At 37.9% G+C, this 19,037-nt stretch overlaps 1 protein-coding gene across 16 annotated transcripts in view; it reads left to right on the forward strand.

The window, feature by feature from the left end:
* Nucleotides 1–19,037, forward strand: part of Slc4a10 (solute carrier family 4, sodium bicarbonate cotransporter-like, member 10) — a 280,272-nt gene that overhangs the window by 256,347 nt on the left and 4,888 nt on the right. For 9 of the 16 annotated variants that reach the window (XM_030252258.1, NM_001242378.1, NM_001242379.1 and 6 more), the window contains 4 exons: nucleotides 986–1,159; nucleotides 1,835–1,957; nucleotides 10,464–10,531; nucleotides 13,747–13,863. In XM_030252258.1, coding sequence (XP_030108118.1) covers nucleotides 986–1,159; nucleotides 1,835–1,957; nucleotides 10,464–10,531; nucleotides 13,747–13,863 — 482 coding nt within the window. Of the gene's footprint in view, nucleotides 1–985; nucleotides 1,160–1,834; nucleotides 1,958–10,463; nucleotides 10,532–13,746; nucleotides 13,864–14,657; nucleotides 14,697–19,037 lie in introns of all 16 variants that reach the window. The other 7 variants (NM_001242380.1, NM_033552.3, NM_001242381.1 and 4 more) reach the window with 2 other exon arrangements.

Genomic DNA, 19,037 nt, shown 5'->3' on the forward strand with positions numbered 1-19,037 from the left:
TTCACATTGGATCCATCTATATATTAAATTGGTCCAAATAAGAAAGTTTGTGTTCATGTATGTAGCTGCATTGATATGTGTTATATGTATGCATTTGTGCAGGTATGGGTACAGGTGCATATGCCTATGTATGCACAGGTTCGCATGCATATGTGTGTGTGTGTGCATGAGGAGACCATACATCAGCATTTGGGCATCCTCCCCAGTCACTTGCTGACTTGTTTTCTGAGACAAGATCTCTTAGTGAACCCAGAGCTCACAGATTTGCCAGACAGACTGTGACCATCTTTTATATGGGTGCTGGAATTCTAAAATCAGACCCTCAGACTTGAACTAAGAACTTTGCTTAGTAAACTATCTCCCCAGCCCCCAAGTAAAATAACTTCAACAAAATATAATAAAGCACATTGGTAACAAAAATAAAGGTAGGCCAAATGTTTATGATAATGATATGTATGTTTCTAAAAACAGCGTCAAATCTTTTGTTGGGAATCAAAGTGGCAAAGTCAAAACAGCAGGACTCAGTGAGGAATTTCAGTCACAGTACCAGGCTGCAGGGTTTGTGTGGAGTTTGGAGGAGGTCAAGGCAGAGAGCAAGTCTGGGAGTATTTAGCACATGAAAGCTAAAGCCCTCTCTAGGACAGGAAGTACACCAAACATGGGAGGCCAGAAGGTTAATATTTGGGGAAAAAGAGAAAGATTATGATGGTATAAGCAGAAAGACAGTGATTTTGTTTTGCCTGTCAGGGTGTTGGTTCTCAAGGTAGCAAAATGTAGCATTGTCTTTCCCTTTCAAATGACACGCTGTTGTAATATTAAGGAAAGAATAACATAATATTCAATAAGTAGTAATTCAAACTATCTTGCAATTTCCACAACTATGTCATTTGAGCCTAATATTTTGGAAAATACTAAGTATCTAATTGGCCTACAGTTACTGTTGTCTTGTTCTCAGATGCAATCTACCGTCTGTTTAATCTTTTAGTTATTTGATAGAATAAAGCTCTTCTGGATGCCAGCCAAACATCAACCAGATTTCATCTATCTAAGGCACGTGCCCCTCCGGAAAGTCCATCTCTTCACAGTCATTCAGATGAGTTGTCTCGGCCTTCTGTGGATAATCAAAGTTTCGAGAGCTGCTATTGTCTTTCCTATGATGGTATGAAATATTCCTCAACTGTTTTTCTCTGTCGCTAATTTTGGGGACGCACATGAACTAAAACTGCAAAAGTAGAGAGGCCTAGATTCACTTTGACCAGTTACTAGAAAAGCTAGTATAAACTTGGGCACTAAAATAAGTATTTTCTTATCTCTGGTATCATCTAAGGTTGTTTGTTGCTGTTGTTGTTGTATTTTGGCCATCCATAATGCAGTAGCTAATTGAAAGTAGGATGGAAAGTGTAAATTTAAAAAATTAGCTTGATATATACTAAAACTCAGGGGAATTTTTAAAATGAAATTTAATTGAAAGTTTTAAACAAATTTCAAAAATATTAAAAAGTATAGTGATTTGAATGACTATACATAATTCAAAAACTATTAGCATAAGAATCTTCTAATATTCACTTATGGTTTATTATGTATTTAGGGACACATAATTAAATATATTTTATAGCTTAAAAAGTTTCTTTCAAATGTTTTCAACACTGAATAAAATATTACATTTCACTCTAGTGCTTTGAGAAGAAGGGAATGAAAGATCAGGCTGTGCTTTATACACACACATTTTCAATTCTTAGTTTTCTATCAGCTCTAATAAGACTCGTCTGTATCTATATCGTCTTTCTTTGTTTTTTGTTGTTTTGTGTTTAAACTGCTTGACTTTTTTCTTCAGGTGTTGGCACTAGTGTTTGTGAGAAAGTTGATGGACTTCTTGTTTACCAAACGGGAACTCAGCTGGCTTGATGATTTAATGCCTGAGAGTAAAAAGAAGAAACTTGAAGATGCTGAGAAAGAAGTAAGTCAGAAAAAAATCGGTACTCTATCCAAGAGAGAAGAACAATAGTAGCCCCTTGCAAAACTAAATTTTTGCATTTTTTTCATTAAATGGTGACTACCAAATACAACAGGAAAAAAAGGTTTGGAAGTTTAATGTTTAAAATGTTAAAAATATAGCTGGGGGTGGAGGGCACTTACCTGAGTAAGTTAGCCCTACAAGAAATATGCAAATGCCTCTATTTAGTTATTCTCCAAATGCCTCTATTGAGTTATTTTTCAGAGTTTATGGTCATGGATGGGAGAAAATTACTGATGTATAACTGTTTCTGAGTTAGTCATGTAACTATTGCTTTTTGATTGACTATGTTTGCAACAGAAACAATGTAATACCTCACTTGGTATTTTTCCTGCTAACAGGTTTGAATCAGTAGATTTAAATAAAATTGTTATTCTTAAGACAGACAGAATATTTAAGAAGAAAAAATTGACCTGGTTTGCTTCTAAAATGATCCAAGCTTTAAAACAGTGTTTGTGCTTTGGGTTTTAGCTATCTTCCAAAGCTACTGATTTATCCTATTTTGTTCATAAGAGAGAAAAATGAGATGTGAGTTTTATGAAATATACAGAGCTCATATGTCCACCTGGGTCTTTTAAAAGACTATTTAGTCATACCCATTATTAAAGTACATAAGAGCCACGAGAAATATAAATAAAATAATGAGACACTCAACATTTATTAATTGAGTAACTGAGCCCAAAGATCACAAAACCTGAAACAAAAATTTTGATTAATAAATGAAATGAATGAAACATTTTATAATTGTGTATTTTTTCCAGTTTTGTTTTCATGGGTGTTTATTAAAAGGATTCATCCTCTTTTCTATAGAATATGTTTGGATCATACATGTATTTCTTTTCTCCTGCTGGTAATTTTATTTATAAATATGAAGAGCTTTGGTTTTACTCAAATCATTTAAATAGGCCAGATTGGACCATAAATCCTATGAGGTTTTAGCCAAAAGCATTCTATGAACAGAGCTCTACAGCATGTGGCGGATAGTCCCTTTCTCTGTGGTATCTACAGTTAGAGACAACACTATGCTGCATCTTCTTTCTGCATGAGTGTTTCAACTTTCCAAAATGTCATAGAAGGCATACAGAGAATCATACTTCTAATAATGTTAATGCAACATCAAAATATTGTGAAACTGTCATTGTTTGTTTAGTTTTCTGTTTACTATACTCAACACTTTACCAATCCATACATGGTATATTAATACTTATTCCACCTGACAATTTTTTCCCAAGGTTAGAAGTTTGAAGGGAAGTAATTTTGAAGACAAAATTTATTGCCCTTGATTTTTTCCCCATCTTCCAAGTCATTATACCTCCAAGCTTACTCATCTGGTAACGGACACACTGTGTTTTCTTAATAAAGAAAATAGTCTTACTCTTATTTCGTATCAAACATCTTTGCTGTATCCCGTACAAGCAGAATATATAGATATGGTAGAGGCACCCTCTTTCATTGACTACCATCCCTTTCATAGTATATTCCTGAGGCCATTCTCAGCATGAAACCTTTTTAGAATTTCATTTCTCTTAGTATTTGGAAAGCACTTCAGGAAAATGCAGTGTAATCTCTCATGCTACCTTATTGTCTCTAGAACTATAGAAAGACACCATTGGTTTCTCCTGTTTGTTCATGACATTGTAAAGAACAAGTTGACAGTGATCAGAACTGTAGTAGAACTTGCCACTGAAACTTTGCACAGTGGTACCAAGTCAAAGCTTTAACTGAGATGTGATTATCGCTAGTAGAATTAGCCATTCCTTTTGCCCATAAGTACTGGCAATGTTTATTTGGCATTTATACGGGTGTGCATATCATGGATGCATTCAGAGAATTTATTAACCGGCCTGAGACCTTGTATAGAGATTCCATCATTTCACACTCTGCCTTATCATGCTCTCATTCTGTTTACTGTTGTTGTTTTTAACTTGAAAGTAAAGATTTTAAGAACAACTGAATACCACTAAATTTCCTAGAACTTATACTTTCAACAAGGATATAAAAATGGAATAAGACTTCAGTTCCAAATGAGAGGGAACAAACCTTACAATATATTTATGGGCGTGGTTTAGAGATCCTGAAAATCTTACATAGATTATGACAATGATACTTTTCATATGATCCTAATTGCATAGAAATAAATGGGAAACCCAGTATTTCATTCAAGAAATAACCTAAACCCAAACATTAAAATATAGTTCTAAGAAGTGCAAAGAGGACATTACTCCAGCAAAGTGGAGAGATGGAGGAAAGGGCATGTGGAGACGCTTATGTTCTGTTTGGAATTAGCACTGGGAAAGCAGCGTGGAGGAGGACATGCGGGGGATGACACCAAGCTCACATCCAAGGTTCACTTTCTACTTGAGGGCCCAAATTTGGGTATTTTCTTTTCTGGAGCCTATGAATTCCCGTGAAAGTTATGGTAGTTCTATAGCATCTTGTACCAACGTTTAGTGCTCCAAGAGTGTGTGCAATAGAGTGGATAATGGACAAGTTGTTCTGAAATGTTCACATTAATTGAGGAACTCTGGTTGTGATCTGGCAAGATGATAAACAGTAGAAATGTCTCAGCTCCCCGAGACTTGAATTTAAAGTGAGCTCACCTCTTGTCCTTTTGATGATAGTTACAAGCTTGTACCTTTATCCTCCAGGGTTTTCCTATCAGTAGCCCATTTCTGGACTTATGGCTCTGAGAAAACATTCATTTGACCTTAAAATTCAATAATGAGTTAAGCAGAATAAATAGCTACACAGGCCAGTCCAAGGTCGCAGAGCTTCTGTTCCAAATTTTCATGTACTTCATGCATATGCATATGCATATGCTTCGGTTTTTAGAAAGAAAGGATTATAATCAGGGTAGAAATGAATATTGGAACCCTGACATTTTGCACATTGCTCTGTGTAAAGGGAAGACTGCAGAATCAATTCTGGATGTCCAAATGTGCTCAGAGTACCAACATGCCTTCCTTCCTTCTTCAATATCCTCCAGGACATTGCACACAGGACAGACAGACTGCCACTAAATGCAAACAACTCAACAGAATGTTTGCTCTGGGGTGGTGAGCAAGAGTGCGGGCATTAGGTAGAGGCTGGGAAGGCAGGTCTGTAGAAGTGTTCGTATCTGCACCTTCTTCCTTACTGATTGATCACTCTAACACATACAGAATAGAAGCAAACAAAAAGAAGGCAAGTGGAGCCTTGTGATCATGAAAAATTCCAAGAAAGTACAATCTAAAAATAAGCACAATTAAACAAATTACAGCAAATGCTTTCCTTCTTAGAAAGGTAAGAATTGGCTGTAGGTTTAGGAAGAACGTCCTTATTACTGACATCCATAAGCGTTTTTTGTTTTTTGTTTTTTTTTGTTGTTGTTGTTGTTTTTGTTGTTGTTGTTGTTTATAATTCAGCTATAGAGTGGGGCAAGCATGTTCTATCTCCTGAAGCAGCACTTTCCCAAACTGTGGTTCTAGGAGCTCTGCTGCTCCAGCCAGCACCTTGTAGTATTTTAAGAATGCAAATTCATAGGCTTGTTTCATCAAAGTGCCGACGCTAGAGCCAGCAGTCTGTTTTTTGAAGACCTCCAGGTGATTCTGACATCTGAGATAAACATTTTATTAGACTCACAGACTCTCAACCTCTCTAAAAAAGCTAAGTTCTTAATATAAGACGACAGTGTCAGAATTTTGAACTTACAGTAATTTAGGTGATGACTTAAAGGTGCTGAGTCAGGTCCAGGGAGAGTGAGGGGGGTCAGCAGTCACAGGCACTGCCTGGCAATCTGTCCTCAAGATCTTTCCTAAACCCACATGTCGAAGGAGAAAACAAACTGCTGCAAACTGTCTTCTGACTGCCACATGCCCCCCCCCCTCTCTCTCTCACACACACACACACACACACACACACACACACACACACACACACACACTTCAAAAAGTTGCTGAGTCAAGTTCTGATGCATCCATAGCCTTACACCAGATTACCTTTTAAGGGGTTTATTGTTTTATGTTACCAACTCTTTAATCCATTGGAAATCAGATATAATACTTCTTGTTTGTTTGTTTGTTTGTTTACATTCCAGTCGTTGTTCCCCTGTCAGTCCCCCCTCCCACAGTTCCTCATCCCATTTCTCCTCCCCTTTGCCTTCCTAAGGGTGCTCTCCCCACCCAGAACCTGCCCCCTTCCCTGGGACCTCAAGAGTATTAAGCTCTTCTTCTCCCACTAAGGCCATACCAGGCAGACCTCTGCGATATTTGTGCCAGGGGCCTCGGATTGGCCTGTGTATGCTCCTGGTTGGTGACTCGGTCTCTGGGCGCTCCCTGGGGTCTGGGCTAGTTGAGCCTGCTGGTCTTCCTATGGGGTCCCTCTCCTTGTCAGCTTCTCCAATCCTTCCCCTAATTCAACCATACAGGTCCCCAACTTCAGTCCAATTGTTGGGTGTAAGTATCTGCTCTGTCTCAGTCAGCTCCTGGTAGGGCCTCTCAGAGAACATCTGTAAGCACATCATAGCATCAGTAATAGTGTCAGGCCTTGGTGTTACTCTCAAAAGATGGATCCCAAGTTGGGCAGATCATTGGACAACTTTTCCTTCAGTCTTTTCTCCATTTTTGTCCCTGCAGTTCTTTTAGACAAGAACAGTTCTGGGTTAGAACTCTTTGTTAGTCACCTTGTCCCTACACTTGAGGCCCTGTCTATCTACTGGAGGTGGACTCTTCAAGGTTTCTCTCCCCACACTGTTGGGCATTTTGTCTTAGGTCAACCTCACTGACTCCTGAGGGTGTCTTCCCTCCCTGGTCTCTGGTACCTGATCCTGTTCCCTTTCCCCCTCCTCCTCCTCTCTCCCACCCAAGGCCCTCCCTCCCTCTGCCTTCTGTGATTATTTCCTTTCTCCTTCTAAGTGGAATTGAAGCATCCTCACTTGGGCCTTTCTACTTGTTACACTTCTTAAGGTCTGTGGATTTTATCCTATGTACTCCGTACTTTTTGTACACACCATGCATGTCCTTTTGAGTCTGAGTTACCTCACTCAGGATATTTTGTAGCTCCATTCATTTGCTTGCAAAATTCACGATGTCCTCATTTTCAATAGCTGAATAGTCTGAATAGTATTCCATGGTGTAATTGCACCACAGTTTCTATATCCATTCTTGAGTTGAGCGACATCTGGATTGTTTGCAGCTTCTATCTATTACAGCTTCTACCTAATTGTCTGCTATGAACATGGTCATTTATTGTTTTTAAACTATATACATATGCACTATCTGCAGCCCAGTGTATTAGTTGAGAGAATGAAATGGTAGGTGCTTCCTAGGTTCTGCAGGGCTTATTTGTCTCCTCAATAAAATGAAGTGTTGAACAGGAGTACTGAATCTCCGCAAAAAAAGTCCTTAAAAAGCAGAAATTGCAACATTGACAAGTGTTTGCTCCCTAAAATAACGTAAGTACCTTCGTGAATACTGACTCTGCTCTTGTTCGTACTTTGAGATTTTTTTAAATTATTTTCATTCTTTATTGGTTATTTTATTTTTTTACATTTAAAATGTTATCCCCTGCCACAGTTTACCCTTCACAAGCCCTCTATCCCCTCCTCCCTCCTCCCTGCCTCTATGAGGGTGCCCCCCCACCTACCCACCCACTGCTAGTAGTGTCTATTAATCTTCTTTGAGATGTGCCTAGAACATTATGCAACTCAATTGACGCGTGCAAATTGAGTGAATTCCTTTTTCAATGCGTCAATTTTTCTGCTCTTTGTTGGATATGGAATTAGTTGTTTCCCCCTTATTTTGTATCTAAAAACTGTTTTGGTAACCATCTTAATTAAAATAATGTCTTAACATCATAGCATAAAAGATTTCTATACCCTTGTTGGCCAAACCCTTCCTTTGGGTTTGAATGAATCTTGTTGGATCATTCATGGATCCTGTGCAAATGATGTGCTAAATGGAAGCCACATTAAACACTTGTACAGTAGTTACCTGGTCAGTTTTCTTCAACTCCATGTCTTCATGCATGACGAGATAGACTAGGCTGTGAAGATAATGGAAACTGCGTAATTTCATGGCTCTTCTACGAAAAGTCTTTGCCATCTTTGCCTCCCCAACGGTGCTACTTGGGGTGCAGCTTTTCCTCCATCACCACACCCAGGCCCACCCAGCCCCTTCTGGCACCTGAAGACAGCAGCAGTGGCTGCTCAGCCACCTTCACTTCAGATAAGTATGGCTGGGAATGCTATCTTTGGAGGTGATGAGTTTTTGTTTAGATAGAATGATGACTAGTCTAAAGCCCACACATACTAACGAGCCTTGGGGTACAAAATAATTATTGGAAGCGGTTTGAGAGAAAAGTGGACAAGCGTCAGGAAAGACATATCCACAAATCTTTCGCCCCAGTCTTTGCCACTAATGGATCTGCCTGTTGTTGCTGTTGTTGTTGTTATTGTTGTTGTTGTTGCTGCTGTTGCTGTTGCCAGGTGACACCAGTGCTAACCATACTCTTATTCTCTTCCATTTGTTTTGCATTTTAGCCTTCTTTATTACATCTTTCTGGTTTGGCCAAAAGAGATGCTATGTATCATCTTCTGTGAACAACCAAGGACAGATAGATACTTTGTTTACATCTTGGTTTGCTGTATATAGCCTTTGGGATTACTGAGGGTCACTTTATGTCCCTCCATGTACAACAATATTAAAAGAATAAAAGTAACATTTTCTACCTGAATGGAGAGATATGTTCAGACTCAGAACCCATGATGTGCATATGCCCATATGCCTCGATAAACTAAGTTGCAAAGAACACCTCATTCTAGGCTACAGATTCGCTCTTCTTATTCTTAAATGAGTTATTTTAACTAATGGTTTTCTTGTTGTAAGTTGAGTATAAATTGTTTCCCATAAGCTCATGTATTTGAATACTTGGTCCCTAGATGATGACACTTTTCTATGTGCAGTCACAAGTCAGCCAGCTGCAGAAGCATCCGAGAAAACTTGAAATTATAATGAATATGTCATTCAACATTTGCCATGGGAGTAATAGCAATAGCAAACACCATCTCTTTACCAACTAGTAAACTAGTTCAACTAGGTTAACTGAGCTAAACTAAGTTTAGGCTGCTGGTTTAAGTTAATCTGGTTAACTTTACTTAATTAGTTTGATCACATTGCCTAAGCTTTAAATAAGATTGTGTGTATACACACAATCTACATATAACATATCTAAACATATATAGTGCATGCAAAAATGTATTAGTATTGTCATTGAAAAATAAATAAGACATTTTGTATGATAGTCATAAGCTTATCTTTATCTCAAAAGTTTATAGATTAAAAAAATCTTATAAATGAGGAAAATGTGTACAAGAATATATTATTTTCACCTTTTAGAGATGACTAGAATATTGCTGTTGTAAGAAGAAATCTAAAGTATGAAACAAAAACTTACATCTAAATATACGTCTAAATGGAGGGCATTTTGTTTATTACTTCATCATTGTGAGTCACAAATCTGCCTTTCTGTGGAAGATTATATGTATAGGCTTATATGCACACACATACACACACACACATACATATATATATACATATACATATATATATACATATACATATATATTAATACAAATATAAAATATATGTGGTCAATATCAGGTGTCTGTCTCTATCATTTTCTATTTTATTTTTTGAGAGGGATGAATGATGTGGAGCCTGGAGCTCACATATTGACCATGCTAGCTGAAAATGAGCTCCAGGGACTTGGCTGCCTCCAGCCAATCTGGCTTGTGCATGATTTCTGGGGATCTGAATTCAGACCCTCATGCAGGTTTAACAGGTACTTTGTTCTGACACGTTTAAGAAAGGATCTTTTGTCTTTTTCCAAGTCTCTAGAGCAGTTCTCAAAATGTGGTTCCAGATCAGTACATTTAACATCCCCTGGAATTTGTTAGAAACATACAGTTGTGTGCCCTCTCTATTTCAGACCTATAGAATTAGAACTTCTAGAGGTAGGACCTGTGATATTTTTAGCGCTGTATGCAGACAACTCTAAAGTAGGGTTTGGGAATTAGTGCCCTGAATATGTAACCCTCACCTTCTCCTAGCAGAGGATTTGGGGGATATAAATTCAACTTATAATACCCAAAGTCTCAGTGTGTCACCCATACTCTCACTCCTGTACAATTCAGGCTGTTTCTTTAATATGTTTGGGAATTAACCATATTTCACCTTGAGTGACATGGAGGAGATTGTTGTTAGCATTTAAATTACTTCGTGTTATGAGACTTTCCTTAATTACTGTGTTCTTAGTCACTGAGGCTTTATTGAAAGGACCTGTGCTAACATTAATAAGTGCAAACAAAGTGGAAGGTCCTGAGGTTAATGAGATAATAAAACTGTGTTTCTTCTTTAATGTGATATAGAGACCTATCGGGTTCACTTCGTATACATTACATTTGTCATTCCAGGAAGAACAAAGTATGCTAGCCATGGAGGACGAGGGCACAGTACAACTCCCACTGGAGGGACACTACAGGTAAACAGATGTTTATAACACGTCAGCAAGCGTCCTAGAGTGTGCTGGCTATACTCAGTCTAAGAATTTCATACCACATGCAAGTTACTCAGGTTGTGTTAAAACAACAACAACCTGAGACCAAAAAAATAAATTCTAGGTTCAAATGCATTCTGCCATCCATCACTGTGCAGCAAAATAAATACAATGAAGCATAGCATAGTGACTCTCTCTCTCTCTCTGTCTCTGTCTCTCTCTGTCTCTCTCTCCCTCTCTCTCTTGCCGCCCCCTCTCTCTTCCCTTCCTCCCTCCCTTTCAATTTTATAAGATATATGAAAGACCACTTTCCTATTCTGAGAAATGACCAGAAGGCAGGTCATTGTTCATGTTAAGCATAAATGAGTCCAATGTCTGTAAGGTGATCATGGGAAAATACTTTTATTCTGAGAATTTGCTCCTAACAAAAGTCACTTCAAAAAATAACCCAATTTTTGAGTTAAAGGAGTCATGTCTGTCTTTTAAGAAAATATTAATGTAGTTGTGAAAACTACACCAATCTTTTTGCTCCCAAAGACATGAAAACAAAAGTTTTTTTCAGTTGCAATGAAAACGTCCGCAGACATTTGACCCCTCCTCACCCCCCATTACTCCTTTCCTCCCTCTCTCCTACTCCTTTCCCCTCTCTACTTCACTCTCTAATTTCCTTCCTCTTTCAAAAAGTTTAATTTCAACAATTTTCTCCTACAGTCTATTTTAAATATTATTTAGTACCCAAACCTATGGTCCTAAATTCTTAGGTTATACCAGTAAATAAATAATGTGGAATTTTTAGGGGAAGAAATCTGCCATAGTATTTAAAACACAAAGTAGAAAAGAATTTATTGTATATCAGAGTCTCACTCTAACACTGTACCCTTCCCAAATGGTTAGACTTAAAAAGTAAATGCAATTGGTGAAAGTATTTTAGCCTTCTCTCTCTCTCTTTCTCTCTCTCTCCCTCTCCCTCTCTCTCCCTCCCCCCCCCATACACACACACATACATACACACAAATACACACTTAAAATACCCTTGATTGAGGAGAGTCAATATATTCTCAAGTGATTTCTCCAGGAACTAGTTTTATGGCATGTCGTTCCAAAAGGGTTAAATAAAATTGAAAGTGGTCCAAACTGCATGCTAGCTTGACTTTCATAAATACCTGTGCATGTGAGATAATAAGACTGGCATTTTAAAGCTTAATTTTGCTTAATTCAGAATTTTCTAAACCTTTTTCCCCATAAGACTCCTAATATCATGAGATACTTGTTTCTCTGTGATGCTTTCTTGGAAATTGATTGATCTATTCTGAGATTCAAGGAAGTTCCATTTTTCAAGGAGGCTGGAGGAAATAAACACATATTTTCAGACTGAGCAAGGCTGAATCCTGGTGCTTTTTTTTCAGAACTGGTGGATTTGCTGTGCTCTTGTGAACAGCCACCAATGGAGGTGACATGAGGCTGGCTCAGGAGTTTTGTTAAGCGGACTTTTTTCATAGTAAAATATGTTAGCTCTATGCACTAAAAAATAGTGCCATTTTCTTAGTTACAAAAGTTTTCACTTGGTCTGTGATTAGTTTATGCTGACATTTGATTGTGTTTTTAACTCTTGGGAAGTTTTGAAGCATCATAAATGTTTTCTATAATTGTTTTAAATTTAAAATATAAAAACAGAGCAAAACTAGACAAACCAGCTAAGCACCAGCATAGACGCTAACACTGTAGGTTTCCCAGTGCATGAAAAATGCACTGTCAAAGGCACGGGCTGCATTTGTTCTCAAACAAATAATTACTAAGTATATTTATGCCATTGTGTCCAGCTCTGGCTGACTTTTGAGAGAGCTGCTATTATCCAGTGATCTAGAATCCTGCTGTCACATACATAATATCTTAGTAGAGTAAAGGCTAAAGACAGAGCACAAAAATATGAGCAGCTAATACAGAGATGTACATGGCAAAAAGAAGGATAAGAAGACAAAGCAAACAATTGGGGGGCTTCAGTGGCAGAACACCAATTTAAAATACTCACAGCATGGGCATGCCTGAGCAGGTGAAATTAGAACAGAATTAGAAACTAAAGTCTGAGATCTGGGATGAATTAAGAAAACAGTAGCCCAAATCTATATCTATACATTAGAATATTTTCTTTGACTTTTTCAGATACTTTTTCTTAATTGAGAGAGTTGCTTTATGTGGGTTGTTACTCCTTTGATGTCAGATATTAGATACCCTGCATATCACATATTTACATTATGATTCATACCAGTAGTAAGATTACATGAAGTAGCATTAAATAATTTTATGGCTGTGGGTCATCACATGAACTGTACTAAAGGGGCTCAGCGTTAGGAATTCTGAGCTTCTCTAGTCTGTTCAAGAACAGTCTAGAGGCTAGGAGAATCTGATGACAAGAGGGGAGGTCAGAAGGAGAGGGAGACACAGAGACAGTGGCAGCCACTGCAGGGTCAGAGGAGATGAAGTGAGGGATCTGTCACGCTATAAACCATCGGGGCAAGTGACTGAGCAACAGACAGTGGGAACTGACCTCTGTGATCTGGGATGGATTAAGAGAACTGTAGCCCAAATCTATAGCTACACAACTTGAATCTTTTCTTTAGATTTTCAAATACTTTTTAATAATTGCAAAAGTTGGTTGGTGCTTCTCTATTTTAATTACTAAAAATGTGCTATTACAATAAACAAAATGGAATATTATTCAACCTTAAAAGAAGAAATACTTAGGGTTATATGTAGACATCTTGAACACGCAGGACACTTTCAAATGAAATGACCTAGTGACACATGCACACACAGAAAGCCCAGCCCTTATGTGATCCATTTTCCATGGGGCACCTAAAACTCAATCGACAGGGGACATGCAGTGCTGGTCGCCAGGGGCAGGGCAAAGAAGGACTGGAGGGCTGTTGTTTAGTAGAAATGAAATTTCAGTTTGATAAGATGAAAGAATTCTGGAGACAGATGCTAGTAGTTGGCTAAGTTATAAATGCCTTTTATAACTTTTAAGTGTACACTTTAAAATATTTAAGATGAAAACTTTATGTTGTATGTGCTTTACTATTAAAATTTTGATAAAATGTTTTACATACTTATAAAACAGTCTTATATTCATCTTCCCTAACTGAATTACCCATTACTTATTTTCTGTATATATATTTTATTTTGTGTAAACTCCTTTCTAGAGACGACCCGTCTGTGATCAATATTTCTGATGAAATGTCAAAGACTGCCATGTGGGGGAACCTTCTAGTTACTGCTGACAACTCAAAAGAAAAGGAGTCACGCTTTCCTTCTAAAAGGTTGGAATTTTGAAATAATAAGGTTATATTAATTAATGTTTTATGGCATACATTTACCAGATTGATTCAACAGATACTATTGATTTTAATCAAATTTAAAGTTAAAATATTTCATAATTTTTTCTAAAGGGAGAATGACAATTTTTACAAGCATTATGCTTCTCAGTGTCTTCCTTTCAAATTAAAGCTCACTCCAAAACTACGACAGTGGGGGGGAAATGGAGCTATTAATGACCCCAGTGCATGATGGTTTTGAACATTCATTCTGGCCCACTCTTTCTTTGTGTGGTTTCATTGATTTCTTCATCACACACTCCTAGGACGACTGTAGGTCCCAGATCACATTCTCCACTTCCTACTCCATTGTGGCAATGATTTGGCACATGTAATGGTCGTTCTACATTTAGTTGATTTCTACTTCCCTACTTTCAAGTTTCTGACAAGCTCCCCTACCCTTATCCTGAGCATCCATCTGTTCTCATCTGTCTGTAGACACATGAGCAGTCTGTAGCTGTGCATGCTGAGACAGGAGATGCTTTTAAGTAGTGAGAGAATCCTGGTATTTCAGTTGAATTTTCCAGAATTTATAAATGAGTTTGGACTGTACCAGGCAGCCAAGCCATCTTAGATGCTGAATAGAAGAAAAGAAGGTCCTGTGTTATGCTAGTTTTGTTTCTCATAAGAAAAAGGTGGATGTTTGGGGATAGTGTGATAATGATTTAATTTATTTATTTTTTTATAACTTTACATTAACTTTTCTACTTAATTTTTATATTACATTCTTTTGCCATAAGCTCCCCTTCCTAATCACTCTAGAAGCTGATTCCCCAAAGGTAAGATCTTTCCCTCAAACCTATTCCCTGGTTGCATTTCCTTATGTTAAGTGGTGTCTTCTGGAAACCCGGTCAGCCTGTGTCATCTGTGTGAGTTTTGGGGAGGCAAAAGGTCTGGAGAGTCTTGGACGCCCATCCAATGCCAGACTGATGTATATGGTAGTTTATGTCTACTCAGTTCTTTAAGGGACTCTGAAGGATGAGGAAACATTTTCTTCCCTTAATGTATGCAAGTGCATCACATATAAAACAACAGACCTTACAGAACCATATTCAGCAAGCAATGGTAGCAAATTCCTAGATTGGGAAAAGAAAATGTGTCCCTTTAATTGTGCAAATTGCAAATCTGGGGGCTTCCATTCCTATTGCTGTGGTAAATTCAATCTTTCAAACGTCAGGAAACACAATTGGAGCCATGGGCTAGATAGAGAGACTATGTTAGTCTTGGTGGGGGAACCTCTTATTGAAAGTTTTTGTCACCCCAAAATGGCATGCTGCTTCAATGTCTTCTCTGTAGCAAACAGAGTAACCAAGACAGCAACCACCATCACCCCAGAAGCTGGAGTGATCTTTCCTTCCTCTCTCCCTCCTTTCCCTCTCCCATTGCTTGACTAAATCCTGCTGATTGCTTTCTCTAAATTTCTTTAAAATTTAGGCCAAAGGAAGTTGGCACAAGCTTCTTCACAGATTATTTCTAAGACTTTTGAATGATGTCTTTGAACAGGCCTTCAAAACCAGCATGTAGTCCCTTGCTTGGAATGAGGGGCAGTAATGTTCATTCTAAAACATGATTTAGCATTCTTCCTTCAAAATCCTAGGTAGAGACCCTTGGAGTCATCCTCACAGCCATTGTGTTTTGTCAGAACTCCTAACAGAAATCAGAGTAATATGAGAGCAATTTGAGACCATGGACAGTAAAATTTAATATTTTTCCCATTTATTTTAAAATATGAAATCTAGATTGGTGGACTCAAAGTAAAATACCAGTCATGGGAACTAGGTGGAGAATTTGAGACAAACTTAAAGATGTTTTTCATAGTGAACTATGGGGGCCCACAGTCTAAACTTTTCCTGGTTTTTCTTTGTATTGAGAAAAGATTTTATAATGTGATACTGTATGTACTTCTTAAAGTCAATATTAGAGTCAAATAGTGCCCTTTACTGGAAAACCTAGTTGTTTTAAAAGTCTGGTTCTAAGGAGATCATTATTCATACTGACGTAGTTGTGTGTTTCTTGTTTTTTTTTTTAAACACATATTCACACTGATATAACTTCAATTATAGAATGAAAGTTAAATCTAGCACTCTCTCTCTCTCTCTCTCTCTCTCTCTCTCTCTCTCTCTGTGTGTGTGTGTGTGTGTGTGTGTGTGTGTAACCTATGCTTTTATTGCTCTGCCTAGTACCTTTCTGCACTATTTGATGTGATATAGTTTATATCTGTTAGTTGGTAGTGTCTTCCATCTCCCAACAGTACAAACACCGAAAGAAAGGAAGTGGCTTTGAGAAATTCTAAAATCATCGATATTAATAGCAATGATACACTTCCAAAGCAACTGCTTTCCTTCAACATCTGCTGAAGACAGTGAAATGTGACAAAGGAACTCTGTGCATTTGCTGGATGGCAGACAACCTACTTGTCAAAACCAGCAAAGACCTTCAGATGAGGTTGCTGAGAGCCCATCTCTCTTGTGACCCAAGCTGGCTCCACATAGCTTCTGGTCTACCCCTTCCCCCAGTTATTTTCCATTTTGTTCCTTTCCATATCGTCCCTCAGGAGCTTAATCACCTGTGCAGAGTAGGTTTAGAACAGCAGTGTCTTATCATTTTATCTTGCATTTTGTTTTTAGAAATATCATATATAGTTTGACCAGGAGTAGAGGCCAGGAGCTGACTGTGGTCCCAGCTCATCTTGAGGATGTCTGCTTTGGTCCTGGTAGAGCAGTGCTGTGCATACATACTAAAAACTCCTCTACAGCCTCTTATGTTATAGACTGACATTTTATTTTCATTTTATGACTGCCTTGCTGGGTAACTAACATGAAATACGTAAACTATAAAGTTCTAAGAACTAACACTTAAAGTCCAAGAAAGTCATGAGATAAAAACTGGGTGCAGGCTCTAAGAGTCACAAGTGGTTCATATCTTGCACTTGTAAGAACTCTTTCAAGCACGTTAGAAGACTCTCCTGGGGAACTCTTTATCAGTCACTCCAAAAGTCGCCCAGCTCATCCTGACATGGCAAAGACTTAAAGGCCTCAACTAAAAGCACTAAGAGAATTCTTTTCCTATTTGCTACACATTCTGTGTAAGAATGATATTTTAAAATCTCAAATAATAATAAGATATGTTTATAATCATACTAAGTTCTCTGCATGACTTGTATCCTGCAAAAGCCACCAGTGTTGAATGTATACAGTATGTGGTGATTAGAATCTGTACCTTTGTCTGAACAGGCTAGCTAGTAGGTAGCCTGGCTCTCCTGTGACTACTCAGCTTTGAATTATGTTACATGTGTGTGATTCCTATGTGTCAACTGCTGTCAATAATTCAAAGAATCATATATATATATATATATATATATATATAATTTGCAAAGTTGATCTCATGAAATATTTTAGTTCATAATTTTTCATTAACAGTGTGTGATTAATATTTTATAAACCATATTTAATTTTGTAAAATTATATGCCATCTAGCTGTTACATAATTATTTAGTTTCCTACTGTTACACACTTACTTAGACTGCCTCCAATTTTTTTATTTTGATTTTTAAAAGATTTATCATCTTCCCCCTCTTCTTCTTCCTCCTCCTCTTTCTCCTCCTCCTCTTCCTCCTCTTCCTCATCATCATCATTAACGAGACAGGGCCTCACTATGTAGTTTTCATTGACCTGGAACTGATAAGTAGAAGAGGCTGGCCTAGAACTTGCAGAGATCTGTCTGCCTTTGATTCCTGTGTCTTGGGATCCAAGGTGTCAAAGGTGTGTGCTGCTACGCCTGGCTCAATTTGTTTTATTTTTAATTTTGTGTACGTGTCTGTGTGTAGGTATATGCTTATGAGTGCTGGTGCTCAAGGAGGTCAGAAGAGGGCATGCTAGAGTTAGAGGTGATTCTGAGCCAACTTATGTGGGTGCTGGCAACCCAACTTGGGACCTCTTCAAGAACAGTGTGTACTCTAATTCTCTCAGTCACAGAGCCAACTTTCCAGCACCTTTTTTGCTTTTATACTTATATTTGATACTATAATAATCAATTTCAATAAGATAAAACAAAAGCCAACACATTGGAATTGAAAAAACAAACCAACAGAAGGGAGGGAGCCCAGAGAAGGCACAGGAATCAGACCTCCATTTGACCACACTCAGCAATCCCATTACAAACACTTACCTGAAAGCCGTGACATTTACTCAGAGGACCTACCTGGTGCAGACCCGTGCAAGCCCTGCACAAGGTGCTTCAGTCTCTGTGAGTTCATATGAGCTTTGCTCATAATTTATTTAGATGACTTTGTTTTCTTAGTGTCCTTCATCCCGTCTGGTTCTTACACCCACCCTTTCTGCCTCTTCTACAGAATTTCCAGAGCCCTGAGGGGAGGGATTTGATAGAAGCATCCTGTTTTAGGCTGAGTGTTCCAAAGGTCTCTCTCTCTCTGCGTGATATCTGGCTGTGGGTCTCTGTATTTGTTCCTATCTGCTGCTGGTAGAAGCATCTCTGAAGATGGCTGAGCAAGGCACTGATCTGAGTATAGTAGTATGTCATTGTTAGTGAGTTTATTGTAACATTGTTTTTGTTTTATTTTGTTTTATTTGTTTCTTTATTTTATTTTTGAATACTAGTATTTTGTTTTAGACCAGGTTGCTAGGCTATTTAGTCACAGGTTTTTGGTCACCCAAGCAGTGTTGGATATAAGTTCCTTATTAACTGGTTACTTCCATCAGCTTTGTGCCACCATCCCCTAGCATATCTTGTAGATTAAAGAGTTTGTGCCCAGATTGGTGTTTGTGTTTCTCTTTTGGTAGCTTGCCGAGTACCTTCCTACACCAAAGACACTAGAATGTAAGGGTAAAAACTCTATGTAGACACCAGCTTCCTCTATAGCTTGATAGAAAAAGTTCTCTCAAAAACCACATTTAATTCACAATTAGTGAATAAGTGCAATGCTTTCTATAATGGATTCCTAAGTGTACTTCTTGCAGTGGTACCTATCAGTGCTGGGAAAAGTAGCATTCTTCAGTGTCATTAAAATATTTTTATGAATTCTTTATTCTTTGAGATTTTATACAATGTCTTTTGGTTGTCACGTTCATACCCAACCTTCCCCCAACTCCTTTCTGATATAT

This window comes from Mus musculus, chromosome 2, assembly GCF_000001635.26.
Source record: "Mus musculus strain C57BL/6J chromosome 2, GRCm38.p6 C57BL/6J".
NCBI classification, from domain to species: Eukaryota; Metazoa; Chordata; class Mammalia; order Rodentia; family Muridae; genus Mus; species Mus musculus.